Here is a 21,650-nt window from a genome sequence, read left to right as displayed (position 1 = left end):
CAACTGTCCAACCAAAACCACTGCCTTGTCTACTAGCAGTCATCTAGAACAGTAGCAGTGTGAGGCTCAAGCCTTTCAACCTAACTCAATAAGCTAATGACCTTTTTTTTTTACGCCATATATCCAAGGGAATCTCACCTGCCTCCACTAGTAAGGCACATACAGATGTTGATTTGAATGCACCAATGCATATCCTTTATAGCGCTACACTGGATTCTGTCCAGCCTGTGAAGCCTACTCGCTGCCGTTGTTCCATAATAAAGACAGTAGTCATTACTTCTTTCATGACCAGAGTTTTTTCAACCTCATTGCTCACCTTTTCTAATGCATCCAAAGTAGCTCTACCTTTACGGAATCCACTTTGACATTGACCCAATAAACCTCTATGTTCCAGGAAACATGACAAATCTATTTATTGTCATATTTTCCATCAGTTTACACAAGTTAAAGGTCAGTGCTATTGGTCTATAACTATCAGCACCATGAAGGGTCCTTTACCAGGCTTAACATAAGGTCATATTACTGCACGTTACCAACCAGAAGGTATAACCCCCTCACTCCAAATCTTGTTAAATAATCTCAGGAGAACATGCATGACCTCATCATGTTGATGCTTAAACATTACATAGCACAAGTGATCATGACCTGGGGCTGTATATCCACACCCTATTAAGGCTAAACGCATCTCATGTATGGTAAAAACAGCATCCAAAGAAGAGTCAACAGTATCCCTTTCTTATACACACTAACATGAGTATTTAAAATCTCCACACCTGCGCTGCTTGTGTTCTTCATCCAAAGTTGCTATGTAACCTAGCAAATGTCTTCCCCAACAAGTCAGCTTTTTCTTCTTCAGTTACAGACATTTTTTGACCCACAACCAAATCTGGAATTCGAGAGGACCTGCTACTTCCAGTCATCTTCTTCAACATAGACCATACACCCCCCCCCCCCCCCCCCTCCCCAGCTCAGTAGCCCTGCCTATTGTAGAGCAGAACTGTCTCCATGAATTTCTCGTGACAGACTTAATGACCCTATGCACTAAAGACCTCTTCTTTTGAAAATCTAGATTCTCAGGAGTCATATTCCTACACTCTGTAAGCCCTATATCTTTCCAGGATAGCTGCAAGTGCACTCTTCAGTCTACCAAGGAACCACCTTCCGTTTTCTTACTTACTTCACTCACTGGTACATATAAATTCATATAAATTCTCAGCACTCACAACTCAGAGAGGTCGCAGAGGCAGCACATATACTGCACATCAACCCGGCCTCACTAGAAGACAACTCTCCAACAGACTTGAAGCAATGATCACCAAACTTTTCCCAGTTTGCTTAATGAAATCACCATCTTCACAATGTCTGGAATATCTGGAATAGTAACATCAAAGTTCACAGGACACCAAATCAGGAAATGATCACTTCCAACAGTATAATCATTCCATTCCATTCACCTGTAGATGCAATAGAGTTAGAGGCCAGTTGTGAGGTCCAGGCAGGATGTAATCCCTCGAACATCAACTCTTGTACCACATCCATCGTGAAGACATACGAATGCTCTTGTTTTCATCATATCTTCAACAATAGAACCATTAGCTTCCCCATAAACTATTACGTGTATTAAAGTCACCACACCATATCGCTCTAGAGCCTATTTCTCCTGATATTTCATCAAACATCGCTACGGATAGTTGACACGGGTTGTAAAAATGTTGTACCTTAATATTACTACCTGCACTGTAGACTTCCACCATCACACGTTCATATTCAGATGGGACAGGTATATTACGATATACAAGACCTTCCCTTAGGAACGTAGCACAACCACCACCCTGTTCAGTTGATCTATCAGATCTGATAACCAGGAATAATACAATCAAGATGTGGTATAAGTCATGTTTCTTGAGCACATATCACGTCAGGTTTGATCTCTAAATCAAATACATATTTCTTAAACGCCTGACTGTTAGCAATAAGGCTTCTGGCATTCCTATGAAGGATAACAAAAACCTTAACTCTAATTATCATCCTATTGAGACATTCCATCATTGGTATTATTTGGAGTCAACATTTCAACAGTCTTGGCAACAGTAAAAGTCCATCAAAACTCTGTTGTTGCTTCCACAATGACCTTCAACTTGGCTGTTCTTCTTTCCACAAACAAAATCAGGTTGATAACCTGTCCAATGAAGGCTATAAAGTAAATCTGATTAACTATTAAGGTGCCCCTTTGACACAACACATTTGTGAGAACAAGATTTCTGAACAGGTCTCGAATCCGTGTCTGGACCAACATAAACAACATTTCCTACAGTAGGTCCACTTATTCCAGGAGTAACCCTGTAACCCATCATTCTGCCTAATAGTTCCACCAATCTGCCGTGCAGCCTCTGCATAAGAGATGTTATGAGTGATTTTATACCGTTGGGCCTCTCTAGCCTCTTTATGTACCTGGCATCCACCAAATGCTGCTCTGTGTTCCCCCCACAATTACAACAATTAACCTTGACATTGTTCCCACATTCACCGTAATCCTGTGCCCCTCCAGACTTGGCACATCTTTTCTTTCCTTCGCACAGAGCCGCTACATGTTCCATTCTTTGGCATTTAAAACACTTTAATTGGAGGTGGGACTTACACTCAAACTGTGAAACGTAGGAAGCCCATCTGTACTTTCTTCAGTAAAATCTTCTCTTAATAGTACTGACAGGCTTTCACTAGTCTGCCCCTCATTCTTAGTGAACAGTCGTTTGGCTTCAACCACTATGCCCCAATCTACATTTTATTTTATATCATCTATGGACAAAGATAATGGAACCCCAGAAATGTTCACTCACCCGAAGCTCAAGGGACACGACTATGGAGTGAGATGGATTTTGGCCGACATTATTCTAATTTTCTAATTGATAAAACATTTTGATGTCAATTCAGTTTTAGGTTCACAAAACTAGAATCTGTTACAAACAGAGTGAATTTACTAGATTTTACCCTTTGCCAAAGTTTTTTTTTTAAGAAAAAGTGTTGTTTAGGAGTACAAGGGCGAATTGAGTTACTGCCCTAATTTGTTCCCATTGGAAACGAAAGGCTGTGATCTATCTTGGGTTAGTTATACAGATCTTTGACAGTCAAATGATGGGGTTTGCTAAGAGCTATGGAATATGTAGTTCAATAATGTCTTGTCCCATTTGCTTTGAAGCTGCAGTGTGTGGAGTAGTCCGAAATATCATTTTAATATGAAACCAGTGTCTTTATTCTATGGAGAATACATAACGTTGTACTTCTGATCCAAACATACGAAATGTGTGCTGCTCTGTGCAAACAAAAATAACAACATTACAGGCTTTTCCCGTGTGTGGTCATAAACTGTTACAAAACATTCCTAAAATAAAATTTCTAAACAGAGAATTTGAGAACAGAAAACCACAATGTTGTGAACAACATACAGACATCCAAGTGAAAATTATATTAGGGAGAAATGACTGTACAAATGTCGTTCGAAGGTCGAGGGGGAAAAAACATATATTTTATTGCAGTCATGTCTTCTCGGCCAGACAGCATTCACGATCTACTCAGACAGCCATGGCCATATCGACACTCACTGTCTGATACTCTGCATTCCAATTGAATTGCACGTTTAGTCTTATAAACGAATTGATTATACAGAGTAATCTAATTGATACAACAACAATCCTGGTCATTCACGAGCAATATGATCATGATACCATGGAAAAACAATCATTGCACTCTAACTAGGATGTCCTTCAAGTCACAGAATTGTTAGAACATGTTGAGAACATGTTTCAGAAGAGCATTTTGTTGAAACAACAATGTTTATATATTTTCTGCAATATTTTCAACCCAAGTATTTCGCGATAATATTTCGGTCGCTCTGATTGGATACAGAGGACAGAAAATAACCAATGGGATGTTTGATTTTGTTAACCAATGAGTGAGCCAGTTTGATGGACTTTTTAACCAATGGTCTTACGAGTTTCTCCTTCTCAACCAACCGGTTTTAGAAATCGGTTAGTTGACGTCATGAGAAAGTATAAAAATTGATTCATCGCCGTTTTCCATTAATCGCGTTGTGTGTCTCAAAGAAGAGGAGTTAGGGTCTGCTGGTTTACCTGTTAAAGTTTTGGAATAATCCAACAGTTACCATACGGTGAGTAACTTTTGCCTTTTTTTCTTCTTTGATAGCGGTTTTTTTCCATTCACAAAGAGTTAAAATAGTAATCGGTTGACCTCTCAAATGAGTTGTCTGTACCGGTTAAATATATCTAGAACAATAGCAATCCCTACCGTGATATGGCTGCCTGCTAACGGTAGCTAACTAAATACCTCTACGGATATGTATAGCCTAGTTGTACTATGCCACCTTTTTCGCCGTGTTTTAATTAGCAGCTTTCACTCTACCTTGACTTTCCGGCTTTGACTCAAAACAGCGTGGGGTTTCGATGTTTGTTTCTCGCTAACGTTAGCCGTAGTGCTAACGCTAGGTCAGTCGTCGGTCAGAAGTTGTAGCAAATATCAATTTTCCTTCAAATTTAAATTGTTTTGTTTATTTCCTTCTGATTTGGGCTTTTCTCCTCCACGGTGCTTAAGGACAAGTGGACAAACTGTCGTTAGCACAATATTCACGATAAGTTTTATTCTTTCGATGTATGCTGTTTTCGTGCCCCGCTCAAACGAACAAAGACTGCAGTACAATGTCTGCTATGTTGGCAACTGGGCCGAGGCAGCAGGCTGCAAGGCGGTGCTCATAATCCAGCGCGACTGGAACCGACCAAGCGCCTCCCAGCGGTGCCTTTACGTTCGCGGTGGGGGAGGGGAATATTGAAACGGTAACGATTGTTATAAAGGACGCTAAATTGTTTCAGGTATTGCAATGATAGACAATCAAAATATATGTGGGGGTAACAGTTGGCTTCAACGTCTAAGCTTTTCTGTTTTGTAGAAAATGTTGCTTCATTTTTTTTAGCAGCCTTGTCCCATCGACAGCGATCGACAATGTAATGTCTCACTTTGAAGGCATTTCAAATCACTTTCGGACTGACTTGTGTATTGTTTTTTCTCCTAGTGAGAAATGGCTCGTACCAAGCAGACCGCCCGTAAGTCCACCGGAGGAAAGGCGCCAAGGAAGCAGCTCGCCACAAAGGCGGCCAGGAAAAGTGCGCCATCCACCGGAGGAGTGAAGAAGCCCCATCGTTACAGGTACTTAGAGCAGTTCAACCTGTTTTCCCAACATGTTTGTTTACATAGATGTAACCTGAAAGAAGTGTCACTAACAGGTCTAGTTATAGCATGAATACTTAACGTTTTACTGTTTTGTTTCCCAGGCCAGGAACAGTGGCTCTGAGGGAGATCCGTCGTTATCAGAAGTCTACTGAGCTGCTGATCCGCAAGCTGCCTTTCCAGCGTCTGGTGAGAGAAATCGCGCAGGACTTCAAGACGGACCTGCGTTTCCAGAGTGCTGCCATTGGTGCCCTTCAGGTAAAATCCCCAGACTGCTGGTACCACACTATAGTCTGAAGGCTAATGGATGGAGTGAACAGGAACTCTTTATTTTATAAATCCCTTGACTTGTCCCCACTTTGCTCTTCTCTCCACCAGGAGGCGAGCGAAGCGTACCTGGTGGGTCTGTTTGAGGATACCAACCTGTGCGCCATCCACGCCAAGCGTGTCACCATTATGCCCAAAGACATCCAGCTGGCCCGCAGGATAAGGGGAGAGAGGGCCTAAATGGTACTTGACCTCCTGCTCTAGACACACAATTCTATTTATCTCACTTAACCATTTTGTGAATTTTAAAAACATTGTTATTTCTTGGTTTTTCTTTTTGTAATGTATTTTAGAATGAGGTAACGATCAGATATGGTTAGTGTGCAGATAGGACGATCGGCTTGCCTTCAATTGCAAATGAGGCTTGTTTTTATCTTAGAGGATAGAACGATTTACATGACTGTCACCCTGACTTCAGTCAGGTGGCTTCACATGTTAACTGGCTCATTTAGGGTGACAGTAATACATACTCTAGATGACAGAGTGTTTGTGGTTGGGTCAGCTTCTGGGGTGGTGTGTCAGGGTCTCATCTATTTCCACCCTTTGTCTCAGCAGTCTGCCAGCATGTCTTGCACAACAGTTCACTCCTAGCACTCCATAATGGTGTCGGGTGGATTGTCTATGCAGTTACTCCTCCTGACACTGTCAGGGATGGCCAGGAGGATGACCAAGACTGTGTATATTCTGGACTGTTTTTTACAATGTTATTTTTCCAACATGCAACAAACCTTGGCAGCTACATTTAATATTTATGAGTGTCACATTGTCTTTCTATTAAATGTGTTTACAAGTAAATGCTTGTTTGGTGGTTTTCATCATCTACTAGGTGCTTTTACAGGAAAGTTTTTTTTTTTTTTTTTAAGGTACCACATCTTAATTCTATTAGCTATACTTGGAAGACAAATTGCTGTTCTGTGGGGTAACTTCCTGTAATGTGAATTTCTCAACATTTTAAAGTTCATGCATCCAGTTTGTCATGCACCACTGAGCTTAAAAAGTAGAAGGGGAAAACCAGGATTAAGTGTGCTTAAAATTGAAAGCCCTTCCCATCCTGAAATTACATTTTCTTGGCCTCAATGCACTAGGAACTAAAAATACCAGAGCTATTAAATGGTCAGTGTACAATGCCGTTTGACTCCATGCTAGCTCTGAGCACCACATGGCAGGATCCTGTCATGTTTCTGTGGCATCTCAAACAGCCACTCTGCACTCTCTAACTGCTCTCCGCCAATGGGAATAGACTTTTGCCGGCTCAGTATCCGTCATTGCTGCCCATCATGACGATGGTAACTTGCCTAAATAATTACAGCGCGAGCACTAAGTAGCTTTGAAAGGCTGGCAGTGGCTCAAAGCCCAGAAACTCTAGACTCATTAAAATTCACATACTGCCTGACCAGACCCAAAGATGATGCAATCTGAATTGCGCTACACACTGCCCTTTCCCACCTGGATGAAAGGACCCTAATGAATGCTGTTAACAGACTACAGCTCAGTGTTCACCATTGTGCGCACAAAGCTCATCGCTAAGGACACTGGTCCTAAACACCTCCCTCTGCAACTGGACTTCCTGATGGGAAGCCCCCAGGTAACGGCAGGCAACAATCTGTCACCTAATCTTCAACACGGGACGCCTTAAAATATGTTTATGTTACGTCTACCACTGAGTCCAGGTTGGATACAAATGCTACCACTGACCTGAGCACCATCCCTAGCTAACGGGGTATAGCATCAAACACAACCAATACACCTGGAAGACACAGACTAAAAATGAGGAAGGGAAGTCATACACAGTTCTGAGATTGGGCTCATTTAAATGTTACCGGGAGAAGCCAGCTCTCATCCAGAACTGCAGTTCTCAAGTGAAAAGGCAGACATTTTTTAAATCTCTAGAGGTATAGGTTTTTGCTGATGTGAGGAGTGACATTTTGTTTTGAGAACTAATGTTTTTTTCTCTCACATGCCTACATTTTCCTATGCCAAAAGTCTAAACAGACTGTAGGTACTCATGCTTTCCGACTGCGTTAATCAGAGGGAAGAAAGGACCTCCATATCCAGTCTGAAGTCCCTTTCTGAAAGGACCATGAGTAGGGACTTGAGAGGAAGGATATTTGACTCCGTTATCATGATTGTTGGACACTCTATGAGCTGAATGTGGTAAATGATTTTCTCACACTAACACCAATTGCCAACACCAACCATTTCGTGAAAACAAGAGTCAGGGAGAAAAGCCTCATCCACAAATTCCCAGGAAGCGAATAAGCTGGATTGTATGGCTGGAAAATAGAAACAGGTAAAACAAGTAAATTATATACTATAATATATATACAATATCCAAGATTTTATGTGGTCAAATTACCTAACATAAAATACATCAAAATTGTAATGTAACAGTGTATTAGAGCCAATATGAGTGACAGAGAACAGGCCTCCAGTACTATGTGTGTGTAACAGGTGTTTGATGAGGGCTAGCCTGAGGAGATATTGTCTTGGTCCCTGAAGATGTCAACAGCTTCCTGCAGGCTTAGGGCTGTTCAATGGCCAGCCACAACACAGGTGTGTTTTCTGCATTTTACCAACATGATACTGGTCACAAACACGCATGGATGCACACACACACCTCTTTCTCTCCCTTCCTCACACACACCAGGGAGGGACACAAGACAGAGGGGTTAGTAGTGTTATTTTCTACAATCTCTAAATGTGCTGTTGGTGGTTTAACTGCCGCAGGTGTGCTGAAGGAGTTGCATGAAACATTGCCAGTAGTCCCTGTGTACCAGACCAGTAGTCCCTGTGTATCAGACCAGTAGTCCCTGTGTACCGGACCAGTAGTCCCTGTGTATCGGACCTGTAGTCCCTGTGTATCGGACCTGTAGTCCCTGTGTACCGGACCAGTAGTCCCTGTGTACCAGACCAGTAGTCCCTGTGTATCAGACCAGTAGTCCCTGTGTACTAGACCAAGGACTGACTCAGAGGGAGACACACAAACTAGTTAGAATGTCTGCAGGCTAGGGCCTCCTGAGTGGCGCAGCGGTCTAAGGCACTGCATCGCAGTGCTTACGGCGTCACTACAGCCCCGGGTGCGATCCCAGGCTTTGTCACAGCCGGCCGTGACCGGGAGAACCATGAGGCGGCGTACAATTGGCCCAGCGTCGTCCGGGTTAGGGGAGGGTTTGGCCGACCAGGATTTCCTTGTCCCATCGCGCTCTAGTGACTCCTTGTGGCGGGCTGGGCGTCTGCAAGCTGACGTTGGATGGTGTTTCCTCCGACACATTGGTGCGTCTGGATTCCGAGTTAAGCGAGCAGTGTGTCAAAAAGCAGTGTGGCTTGGCAGGGTCGTGTTTCGTATGGTTCTCGACCTCTCCCGAGTCCGTAGGGGATTTGCAACGATGGGACATGCGTCCTGTGAAAAACGTCCCTGCCAAGCCACACTGCTCGATTGACCCCGAAAGCCAGCCGCAACAATATGTCGGACGATACACCGTCCAACTGATGACCTGAAGTCAGCTTGCAGGCGCTTTCTAAGAATCAGTTAGTTCACAGCAGGAGGAGAGGTGATTGTTGACGTCTGTTACGTTCGGTCCCCTTCTCTGTCTGAAGGTTCAGGATGCATAGTGGATGAGCACATATGCACACACAATACAATATAAGGGTGCGCACACATTACACATGCCACATTGGGTAGATATGTGCACAATGTTTGAATCATATTAGGCAGATATATGGATACAATAAAATACTTATTATGTGCCCAATACATGGACAAAATATGGCATCTCGTGGTACTTGACGAAGGAACCTTTCCCACACGTTTGGGTCCCCAAACGAACATAACCTTCACCCACTTGGCAACCTGAAAACATCCCCTCCCTTTGTTTATTTGTATTTTTGCACTAGATTGCGTCAGGTGATTGAGTGATAGATTAGAATCAAATAGAGGTGAAAAGAGACACACAGGAGGCTTAGAGGTTGCAAAAGTCAAAGCTGAAAGTGATGCTTCAAAATCTGTTATACAGTGGATCCTTCTGATATAACGTTTCACTGACAATAGCCGTCATTTCAAAGACACTGTGGCTGTATTTTTTTTCTTAGTCAACCTTGTGTTCTGTTTCGTTGTGTTCTTGAACGTAGCCCTGTTTCTTTATGTTCCTGAACGTAGCCCTTTCATTAGTAGTCTTTCATTTTTGTTCATTGATTTCACCTGTGTTAGTTACTCACCTGGTCTCATCAGCTCCTTATTTAGTTCAGTTCATTCTGTTTGTGCCTTTGTGAGGTATTGTTCATTTTGACTCTACTAAGCCTTTTCCTAGCTCGTTTGTGAGAACCAGTTATAGCCGTCGGTCCTAGTTTTGTTTCCTGCCTTCTGCGAAATTAACACCTTCCGCGCTCTGCGAGTGAATCTTCACCTTTTTCTCCCTGAGTATTCATTAGAGTGGCAGAATAATGTATTGTGTGTGTGTGTATATATATATGAGTATAATTTATGCAATTACTGCGTCCAAAATACTAAAGTCGACTGCAGTTACTGCACTTTAACTGCAGTTTCAAAACCGCACTCTTTTTTTTTTTTGTGTGAAAGTTGTTGAATCCTTAATGACATGTTGGCATTAAGCAACACATCCGCGTAACCTGAACCGTCCAAGACAAGTAGTGTATCTCAAACGATTATGGCTAATAAAGCCTGAGTAAATCTATTTTGTAGATACTATCAGCTCTCGCTCAGCCTATTCCCAACTGTGCGTCCCCAAACGATCATAACATAATCTTCACCCACTGTTCATTCACCGGATGTCCAAAAGGGTCCCGAGAGGCAGATCTTTCGGATGAATAATTATTTCCCAGCTAGGAACACAGAGAGCCGCCCGTCATGTAACAGTGCATCATAGCCCCCACACACTTCCGCATGTCTAAAACGACTGACGCACGCTTTCCTTAGGGCTGTTAAAGAGCGGTAAAACTAGATAACCATGTCCAACTAGGCTACACATTTTAGGGAGGTTAGACTTGAGATGTTAGTGCTGCAATTCATACATTTCCACTCCGAAACATAGTAGCTAGCCTACTCTGTTTCAGAATAGCCTGGTTCACGTTGCACACAACTGCTACATCGTTTGTGTAATTTAATCGTGGTCTCAAATTATATGACGCGCTATAAATGAGATGCAATACTCTGGCGACCTCTTTTTGGATAAAAAGTGCATGATTTTTAACGCGTGAGATGTCCAACTATTTCCTCAGGCTATTCGTCAACTTGTCGGAAACGTCCGAACTTTGATTCGGACAACGGGGTGCTCAGTGACTCAATCCAGTTGCAGCAGATGGAACCTGGTCGCATGTATGTATAAGGGATAGTGAGGTGTAGAGTAAACTAGCTAGTCACACCTAAGGAGAACAAAAACGTGGTTTTCTGATCAAAATAGTGGACTAGCTATTATCTTCCCCGTGGATTCCTTAGGTAAGTCTTTCTGCTGCATTCAATGTGGCTATTGATCTCAAAGGTTTTCCTATTTCCTATGCATTCTGTATACTGCGCACTCAACGTGAAATTGTGTTTACTTGTGTTTATTCAGTGCGCTCAGGAGGAGCGGTTGTCTTCTGCTGACTGTCCGATATGTTTGAGTAGCAACAGTGGAGATGCACCAACTTATGTAATTAATTTATTCATGTTTGGGCTCAATAAACCACCCGAAAGCGAAATCGTGTTAACTTGTGTCTCCGGGTGCTCAGGGGGAGGGGTTGATTTCTGCTCTGCCGTTTTACATTAGTGGAGATGCACCATTTTATGTGAAGAATGTATTCGTGTTTTAGCGCAATAAACCACCCGAAAACAGTTGTCTTGAAATGTGAAAATGTGTCATTGTATAGGCTACATAATTACAGCCTATTGCGAATCAATGTGATGTTATGCATGGGAAATAACTGTCTAACTCATTAGAGAAATTGAGTAGTGGCTACTCAAACTCGGACAGTCAGTAGAACTCAAATCATAAGTGGTACTAACTCAGATTTCAATAAGATTTATAATTTAATGTCGAGTACTGTTAACAAATATTAGGCTACTGAGTAAATATAACTTATTTGTGTTCTGCTCATCTAAAGGTGAGTTTTTGCAAGTTATGATTAATATTTTAAAGTCGATCTAACGTGGATTAAATAAGTGGTTCTTACTTGATTCTAATTATGTTTTACGTATTTGTTTAAAATAATAAGGTAGTAGTCAGACATTTCTTCTTGATTTATTTGTGTTGTACTGATATAGAATTATGACGTTTCTTGCAGAGCCACGTACCACTTAAATATTAATAACTTGTTTTTTTGCAAGTTATTAATATTTAATATTGACACGTGGCTCTGTTTTTAGAGGATTGTGGGTAATTCAACATTTTTAGACTTTATGGTACTTTTATGATACTTTTACATAATGTTGTATGTTTGAATAAAGATAAGTATATTTCTAAAATAGTATTAAGCAGTTTGTTGTGCTATGAGGTGTAATGGATCAGGATGAATGGATATAAAAACCAGCGGATAAATGACGTACAACAAGGAGACAAGCCATTCCCACCATCAAGGGCATGCGTTCTGCTCCTAATGACAGAAGCATTGTGGGTGCATTGTGGGAAAATGTTGTGAATGGGGAAAGAGTCTCTGTCTCATTAACATATTTTAAGGCATTCCTTGTAAGAAGTTAAATTTGTTGCGCCTGTGACTACGAATGCATACACTTCATTGAAACAAGTTTTTCAACCACTCCACAAATTTCTTAACAAACTATAGATTTAGAAAGTCGGTTAGGACATCTACTTTGTTCATGACACAAGTAATTTTTCAAAACAATTGTTGACAGACAGAATATTTCACTTATAATTTACTGTATCACAATTCCAGTGGGTCAGAAGTTTACATACACTAAGTTGACTGTGCCTTTAAACAGCTTGGAAAATTCCAGAAAATGATGTCATGGCTTTAGAAGCTTCTGATAGGCTATTTGACATAATTTGAGTCAATTGGAGGTGTACCTGTGGATGTATTTCAAGGCCTACCTTCAAACTCAGTGCCTCTATGATTGACATCATGGGAAAATCAAAAGAAATCAGCCAAGACCTCAGAAAGAAAATTGTAGACCTCCACAAGTCTGGTTCATCCCTGGGAGCAATTTCCAAACTCCTGAAGGTACCACGTTAATCTGTACAAACAATAGTATGCAAATATAAACACCATGGGACCACGCAGCCATCATACCGCTCAGGAAGGAGATGCGTTCTGTCTCCTTGAGATGAACGTACTTTGGTGCAAAAAGTGCAAATCAATCCCCGAACAACAGCAAAAGACCTTGTGAAGATGCTGGAGGAAACAGGTACAAAAGTATCTATATCCACAGTAAAACGAGTCCTATATCGACAACCTGAAAGGCCACTCAGCACGGAAGAAGCCACTGCTCCAAAACCGCCATAAAAAAGCCGTCCTAAAAAAGCCAGACTACGGTTTGCAACTGTACAATGGGTACAAAGATTGGACTTTTTGAAGAAATGTCCTCTGGTCTGATGAAACAAAAAATATAACTGTTTGGCCATAATGACCATCTTTATGTTTGGAGGAAAAAGGGGAAGGCTTGCAAGCCGAAGAACACCATCCCAACCGTGGGTGGCAGCATCATGTTGTGGGGGTGCTTTGCTGCAGGAGAGACTGGTGCACAAAGTAGATGGCATCATGAGGCGGGAAAAGTATGTGGATATATTGAAGCAACATCTCAAGACATCAGTCAGGAAGTTAAAGCTTGGTCGCAAATGGGTCTTCCAAATGGACAATGACCCCAAGCATACTTCTAAAGTTGTGGCAAAATGGCTTAAGGGCAAAAAAAGTAAAGTTATTGGAGCGGCCATCTCAAAGTCCTGACCTCAATCCCATAGAAAATTTGTGGGCAGAACTGAACAAGCATGTGCGAGCAAGGAGGCCTACAAACCTGACTCAGTTACACCAGCTCTGTCAGGAGGAATGGGCCAAAATTCCCGCAAATAATTGTGGGAAGCTTGTGGAAGGCTACCTGAAGCGATTGACCCAAGTTAAACAATTTAATGGAAACGCTACCAAATACTAATTGAGTGCATGTAAACTTCTGACCCATTAGAAATGTGATGAAAGAAATGAAAGCTGAAATAAATCATTCTCTCTACTATTATTCTGACATTTCACATTCTTAAAATAAAGTGGTGATCCTAACTGACCTTAGACAGGGAATTTTAACTAGGATTAAATGTCAGGAATTGTGAAAAACTGAGTTTAAATGTATTTGGCTAAGGTGTATGTAAACTTCCGACTTCAACTGTAGGTATGCCTCTTGTCCAGATGGGACAGGGTAGTGTTCAGTGTGGTGGCGATTGCATCGTCTGTGGATCTGTTGGGGCGGTAAGCAAATTGGAGTGGGTCTAGGGTGGCAGGTAAGGTGGAGGTGATATGATCTTTGACTAGTCTCTCGAAGCACTTCATGATGACAGAGGTGAGTGCTACGGGCAATAGTCATTTAGTTCAATTACCTTTGCTTTCTTAGGTACAGGGACAATGGTGGCCATCTTGAAGCATGTGGGGAGAACAGACTGGGATACGGAGAGATGGAATATATATGTAAACACACCAGTCAGCTGGTCTGTGCATGCTCTGAGGACGCGGCTAGGGATACCATCTGGGACGGCAGCCCTGCGAGGGTTAACAGCTTAAATGTCTTACTCACGTCGGTCACGGAGAATCAAATCAAATTTATTTATATAGACCTTCTTAAATCAGCTGATATATCAAAGTGCTGTACAAAAAGCCAGCCTAAAACTCAAAACAGCAAACAATGCAGGTGTAGAAGCACAGTGGCTATAAAAAACTCCCTAGAAAGGCCAAAACCTAGGAAGAAACCTAGAGAGGAACCAGGCTATGAGTGTTGGCCAGTCCTCTTCTGGCTGTGCCGGGTGGAGATTATAACAGAACATGGCCAAGATGTTCAAATGTTCAGAAATGACCGTAATCACAGGGAACAAGTCAGGGTTCCATAGCCGCAGGCAGAACAGTTGAAACTGGTGCAGCAGCACAGCCAGGTGGACTGGGGACAACAAGGAGTCATCATCCCAGGTAGCCCTGAGGCATGGTCCTAGGGCTCAGGTCATCTGAGAGAGAGAAAGAGAGAATTAGAGAGAGCAAACTTAAATTCACACAGGACACCGGATAAGACTGGAAGACCACGTCAATGACTCAACCTACTCAAGTGACGCACCCCTCCTAGGGACAACATGGAAGAGCACCAGTAAGCCAGTGACTCAGCCCCTGTAATAGGGTTAGAGGCAGAGTGGAGAGAGGGGAAACGGCCAGGCAGAGACAGCAAGGACAGTTCGTTGCTCCAGGTGCCTTTCCGTTCACCTTCACACTCCTGGGCCACACTACACTCAATCATATGACCTACTGAAGAGATGAGTCTTCAATAAAGACTTAAAGGTTGCAACCGAGTCGGTGTCTCTCACTTGGGTAGGCAGACCATTCCATAAAAATTGAGCTCTATAGGAGAAATCCCTTCCTCGAGCTGTTTGCGTCGAAATTCTAGGGACAATTAGGAGGCCTGCGTCTTTTGACCGTAGCGTACTTGTAGGTATGTACAGCAGGACCAAATCGGAAAGATAGGTAGGAGCAAGCCCATGTAATGCTTTGTAGGTTAGCAGTAAAACCTTGAAATCAGCCCTTGCCTTAACACGAAGCCAGTGTAGGGAAGCTAGCACTGGAGTAATATGATCACATTTTTTGGTTCTAGTCAGGATTCTAGCAGCCGTATTTAGCACTAACTGAAGTTTATTTAGTGCTTTATCTGGGTAGCCGGAAAGTAGAACATTGCAGTAGTCTTACCTAGAAGTAACAAAAGCATGGATGAATTTTTCTGCATCATTTTTGGACAGAAAATGTCTGGTTTTTGCAATGTTACGTAAATGGAAAAAAGCTGTCCTTGAAACAGTCTTGATATGTTCGTCAAAAGAGAGATGAAGGGTCCAGAGTAACGCCGAGGTCCTTCACAGTTTTATTTGAGACGACTGTACCACCATCAAGATTAATTGTCAAATTCAACAGAAGATTTCTTTGTTTCTTGGGTACTAGAACAAGCATCTCTGTTTTGTCACAGTTTAAAAGTAGAACGTTTGCAGCCATCCACTTCCTTATGTCTGAAACACAGGCTTCCAGCGAGGGCAATTTTGGGGCTTCACCATGTTTCATTGAAATGTACAGCTGTGTGTCATCCGCATAGCAGTGAAAGTTAACATTATGTTTTCGAATGACATCCCCAAGAGGTAAAATATATTGTGAAAACAATAGTGGTCCTAAAACAGAACCTTGAGGAACACAGAAATGTACAGTTGATTTGTAAGAGGACAAACCATTCACAGAGACAAACTGATATCTTTCCGACAGATAAGATCTAAACCAGGCCAGAACTTGTAGACCGATTTGGGTTTCCAATCTCTCCAAAAGATTGTGGTGATCGATGGAGCACGAGGACAGATGCAGGACAGATGCAGAGCCTCGGTCTGATGCCATTAAAATGTAATTTACCACCTTCACAAGTGCAGTCTCAGTGCTATGATGGGGTCTAAAACCCGACTGAAGTATTTTGTATACATTGTTTGTCTTCAGGAAGGCAGTGAGTTGCTGCACAACAGCATTTCTAAAATATTTGAGAGGAATGGGAGATTCGATATAGGCCAATATAGTTTTTTATATTTTCTGGGTCAAGGTTTGGCTTTTTCAAGAGAGGCTTTATTAATGTCACGTTTAGTGAGTTTGCTACACATCCGGTGGATAGAGAGTGACGTTTATTATGTTCAACATAGGAGGGCCAGGCACAGGAAGCAGCTCTTTCAGTAGTTTAGTTGGAATAGGGTCCAGTATGCAACACCTCCGCCTTTGCGGTATGCGCGGGGGATATGGTCACTAGTGTCACCAGGAGGTGAGGCCTCATTTCACAGTAAATTCATCAGCCTTAAGCCATGTTTCAGTCAGGCCAATCACATCAAGATTATGATCTGTGATTAGTTCATTGACTATAACTGCCTTGGAAGTGAGGGATCTAACATTAAGTATCCCTATTTTGAGATGTGAGGTATCACAATCTCTTTCAATAATGGCAGGAATGGAGGAGGTCTTTATTCTAGTGAGATTGTTAAGGCGAACACCGCCATGTTTAGTTTTGCCCAACCTAGGTCGAGGCACAGACACAGTCTCACCCTATTTCATTGTGGAGCTAGGGGAGTTAGAGCCCTGTCTATGTTGGTAGATAAGATGAGAGCAGCCCTCCAGCTAGGATGGTGTCCGTCACTCCTCAACAGGCCAGGCTTGGTCCTGTTTGTGGGTGAGTCCCAGAAAGAGGGCCAATTATCTACAAATTCTATCTTTTGGGAGGGGCAGAAAACAGTTTTCAACCAGCGATTGAGTTGTGAGACTCTGCTGTAGAGCTCATCACCCCCCCCTAACTGGGAGGGGGCCAGAGACAATTACTCGATGCCGACACATCGTTCTAGCTGTTTACACGCTGAAGCTATGTTGCGCTTGGTGACCTCTGACTGTTTCATCCTAACATCGTTGGTGCCGACGTGGATAACAATATCTCTATACTCTCTACACTCGCCAGTTTTTGCTTTAGCCAGCACCATCTTAAGATTAGCCTTAATGTCGGTAGCCCTGCCCCCTGGTAAACAGTGTATGATCGCTGGATGATTCGTTTTAAGTCTAATATTGCGGGTAATGGAGTCGCCAATGACTAGGGTTTTCAATTTGTCAGAGCTAATGGCGGGATGCTTCGGCGTCTCAGACCCCGTAACGGAAGAAGTAGAGACCAGAGAAGGCTCGGCCTCTGACTCTGACTCGCTGCTTAATGGGGAAAACCGGTTTAAAGTTTCTGTCGGCTGGATGAGCGACACCGGTTGAGCATTCCTACAGCATTTCCCTCCAGAATCCATGAGAAGGTTGTCCGGCTGCGGGGACCGTGCGAGAGGGTTTATACTACTAGCTGTACTTACTGATGGCACAGACGCTGTTTCATCCTTTCCTACACTGAAATTACCCTTGCCTAATGATTGCGTCTGCAGCTGGGCTTGTACACAGCTATCCTCGCCGTAAGTTGATCGTTCTCCTGTATATTATGAGTACAGCGACTGCAATTAGAAGGCATCATGTTAATGTTACTACTTAGCTTCGTCTGTTGGAGGTCCTGACGAACCACGTCTAGATAAAAAAGCGTCCGGAGTGAAAAAGTTGAATGAAAAAAAAAAAGTTGAATGAGGGAAAAACAAGAAATATAAACGGTAATTAAAAAGTAAAAAACGTAAAGTTGTCAGGTAGCAAAGTAAGGTTGGCAACAAAACGCACAGCAACACGTAAACAAGTCTACAAGTTGTCACCGGAAATGAAAAGATTGCCAAATTGACAAAAAGCATTGAAGTTTCCATTGAAGGAGAGCCCACAGTCCATGATAGCGGGCCATGTCGGTGGCACTGTATTATCCTCAAAGCGAGCGAAGAATGTGTTCAGCCTGTCCGGGAAGCAAGACGTCTGTGACGTGGCTGGTTTTCCTTTTATAATCAGTGATTGTCTGTAGACCCTGCCACATTCGTCTTGTGTCTGAGCCGTTGAACTGGGACTCCACTTTGTCCCTATACTGACGTTTAGCCTGCTTGATTGCTTTGCGGAGGGAATAACTACACCGTTTGTATTCTTCCATATTCCCAGTCTTTTTGCCCTGGTTAAATGTGGTGGTTCGCGCTTTCAGTTTTGCGCGAATGCTCCCATCTATCCACGGTTTCTGACTGGTTTAATAGTCACAGTGTTTACTGTGTGTCGATATTATTTTCTGAAGCTACTCTGAACATATCCCAGTCTGCGTGATCAAAACAATCTTGAAGCGTGGATTCCGATTTATCAGACCAGCGTTGAATAGTCCTTACCACGGATGCTTCCTGTTTGAGTTTCTGCCTATAGGAGGGGAGGAGCAAGATGGAATCATGGTCCGATTTGCTGAATGGAGGGCGGGGGAGGGCCTTATATGTATTCTGGAAGGTAGTATAACAATGGTCAAGAGTTTTAGCAGTGCGAGTACCTCAATCAATATGTTGATAGAATTTCGTGAGCCTTTTCCTCAAATTTGCTTCGTTAAAATCCCCAGCTACAATAAATGCAGCCTCAGGATATGTGGTTTCCAGTTTACATAAAGTCCAGTGAAGTTCTTTGAGGGATGTCATGGTATCGACTTGAGGAGGGATATAGACCGCTGTGGCTATTATTGACGAAAATGATCTCGGGAGATAGTACGGTCGGCATTTGATTGTGAGATATTGTAGCTCGGGTGAACAGAAGGACTTGAGTTCCTGAATGTTATCACAGTTACTCCATAAGTCATTAATCATACAACATCTACCTCCACCCTTCTGCTTCCCAGAGAGATGTTTGTTCCTGTCGGCATACTGAGAACCCAACTGGCTTTACAGAGTCAGACAGTATATCTCGAGAGAGCCATGTTTCCGTGAAGCAGAGAATGTTACAATCCCTGGTGTCTCACTGAAAAGCAACTCTCGCCTTGAGCTCATCAACTTTATTATCCAGAGATTGGACATGAGCGAGTAAAATACTCGGGAGCAGTGGGTGGTGTGCACATTTCCTAAGTTGGACCAGAAGATCGCCCCGAGTACCTCTCCTTCACCGGTGTTGTTTTGCGTCAGCCTCTGAAATAAGTTCAATTGATCTGTGGACAAAGGATCTGCTCCAGGGAAGTCGTAATCCTGGTCGTAATGCTGGATGTTCTGGTGAGTTACCGCCGCTCTAATATCTAATATCCAATAGTTCTTCCCGGCTGTATATAGTGACACAAAACAGTTCCTGAGCTAATAACATAAAAAAATAGTACCTAAACAAACAAAATACTGCAGAGTTTCCTAAGAGGTAGTCGCGATGCTGCCATCTCCGTACACGCCATCATGCAAACTGTGTCTGGTTTTAGCTAGTTACTGGCTAGCTTGGTCTTCAGCCAGCATGGACCAAAATGGGGGGGAAGGTTCGTTCAAAACTCAGACGAAGTTGTCAAGTCAACACATCCGTCAGTGCTGTGGTGAACTGCATCACAACAGCCATGCCAAACAGGAGACGTATACTTAAAAAAAACATCATTGATGTCATTTAAATGTTGTTTGAGTTGCTTTGTGTGTCACCAAATTAGCTTGAGATGATTTTACTGCAACCCTGCTCACTGCATCCATGTTGCTTGATAGAGGCGTTTCAAAGAGCTGTCAGTCAAGTCAAGCTCATGAATATAAGGTCCCCACCCACTCAGTCTGTCTTTTCAAACTTCCTGGTTGTTAGCCATGAGAGAAAATGTACTTTTCAGAATGACTGCTGAGGACCTTTAAAACTGTTTAATGGTTGAATATTTACCCATGTCCATTTGATCTGTTTCGCCCTGTAATCACATCCAGTTTGGAAGCCTTTCTTCAGGCCTCTAGAAGTGCAAGTGATATAAAACACCTATTAATTAACCTGCTTGCTCTAATCCTTTGTAATTACAATAAAATACTGTACAAATAATGTTCTAACAGTTTAATTGTCACTTTAAACTGTGTTTCATTGCTCTGGCATCAAAGTACCGTGAATATCTCAGTATTGTATTGGCACTATCCAGAGATGGTCAGAGATTTATCATAAAATATCTTGTTGTAATTACAATTATTTTGAAGACCAATGTATCCCTAACTACAGTAACATTTTCAGTAACATTTTACTTGCTATGACACGTTTTTTTTATCAACCTTGGTTGAATGGACTGACTGTAAGTTGCTGAGGACAAGAGCGCCCGCTAAATGACCAAAATGGAAATGTAAAAATGAAAACTTGCAAAGAACACTGGGTAATATGCCGCTGCGTGGGTCATTCCAGTAATATGTTGTAAATGAGATTACACTAAAAATGTTGGTACCATAAAATGGATTACTGTAAAATGGATTACAGTAGCTGTACTGTAAAATTACAGTAACTTACTGGTCAATTACTGCCAGTAAGTTTTACAGAAAATGTTTTAGTGTAGCCGTGAAAATCCATTGTTAGTCAACATTTCCAAACACCCAGCAGCATGGGTATTCTACCGTGTTCTCCTTGGAAAGTTAATGATTATATGTGGCCCTTTCCGGCTGTTGCCTTCATCAGAAAAGGTTCAGCAAATCCCTCTTCGACATCAAACTAGCTGCAGGGTGCAGGACAAGAGGGTGCTGCTGATTCAACACGGTCGTTCAGTGGGCTGTGAAAACACTCTCAGCTGCAGCTTCACATCTCCTTGGGATATCTGCCTGACACCAAGGCCATAATTAAGATGCATCGACCCACACACATCCTGAAAACATATTACTCTGCAGTTTTCGTCTCACACCCCTGCTCTCTCTCTCGCGCTCTCTCTCTCTCTCTCTATCTTTCTCTCTCTCTCTCGCTCTCTCTCTCTCTCTCTATCTTTCTCTCTCTCTCTCGCTCTCTCTCTCTCTCTGTATCTTTCTCTCTCTGTCTCTCGCTCTCTATGTATCTTTCTCTCGCTCTCTCTCGCTCTCTCTCTCTCTCTCTCTCTGTATCTTTCTCTCTCTGTCTCTCGCTCTCTGTGTATCTTTCTCTCTGTGTCAAGCCAGGCCAGTTTTACGTGAGGCCATCCTAATGAGGCCACAGAGGACCTCTACTGCAATGTAGTGATTTAGAAGTTGTGCAGTGTACATACACACACACACACACACACACACATATTTCCGTATTCTGCCTCCTCATCGATTTGAGCTGCCATTGGGTTATAACTCAGGCCCAACACTGATGGAATGAGTGCCAGCAAATTAATAAAGCTGTGTATCACTGTGCCAGAGTATTGATGCTGTGGATCACTGTGCCAGAGTATTGATGCTGTGTATCACTGTGCCAGAGTATTGATGCTGTGGCTCACTGTGCCAGAGTATTGATGCTGTGGCTCACTGTGCCAGAGTACTGATGCTGTGTATCACTGTGCCAGAGTATTGATGCTGTGTATCTCTGTGCCATAGTATTGAAGCTGTGTATCA

At 42.6% G+C, this 21,650-nt stretch overlaps 2 protein-coding genes across 2 annotated transcripts in view; both read left to right on the top strand.

Moving 5' to 3' along the window:
* Window positions 1-4,009: 4,009 nt before the first annotated feature.
* Window positions 4,010-6,357, top strand: LOC110491318 (histone H3.3A). Its single transcript, XM_021564682.2, has 4 exons — window positions 4,010-4,165; window positions 5,081-5,214; window positions 5,340-5,493; window positions 5,614-6,357. The coding sequence occupies exons 2-4, from the start codon at window positions 5,087-5,089 to the stop codon at window positions 5,740-5,742; spliced, it is 411 nt and encodes a 136-aa protein (XP_021420357.1). The 5' UTR covers window positions 4,010-4,165; window positions 5,081-5,086; the 3' UTR covers window positions 5,743-6,357.
* Window positions 6,358-9,859: 3,502 nt separating this feature from the next.
* The window catches only part of LOC110491317 (butyrophilin subfamily 1 member A1), a 25,530-nt gene continuing 13,739 nt past the window's right edge, over window positions 9,860-21,650 (top strand). Inside the window, exon 1 of the mRNA XM_036946099.1 lies at window positions 9,860-11,014. The gene's annotated coding sequence lies outside the window, so the exon portion shown is untranslated. The remainder of the gene's footprint in view (window positions 11,015-21,650) is intronic.

The sequence above is a fragment of the Oncorhynchus mykiss genome, chromosome 16, assembly GCF_013265735.2.
Source record: "Oncorhynchus mykiss isolate Arlee chromosome 16, USDA_OmykA_1.1, whole genome shotgun sequence".
Classification (NCBI taxonomy): Eukaryota; Metazoa; Chordata; class Actinopteri; order Salmoniformes; family Salmonidae; genus Oncorhynchus; species Oncorhynchus mykiss.
This window is presented reverse-complemented; position numbering and strand designations above follow the sequence as displayed.

Bases quoted from the DNA above. Each gene is read 5' to 3' on its own strand.
- LOC110491318 (XM_021564682.2), top strand. From the start codon at position 5,087: ATGGCTCGTACCAAGCAGACCGCCCGTAAGTCCACCGGAGGAAAGGCG. The intron at 5,215-5,339 runs GTACTTAGAGCA...TTTGTTTCCCAG, and splicing joins AAGAAGCCCCATCGTTACAG to GCCAGGAACAGTGGCTCTGA. The intron at 5,494-5,613 runs GTAAAATCCCCA...TCTCTCCACCAG, and splicing joins CTGCCATTGGTGCCCTTCAG to GAGGCGAGCGAAGCGTACCT.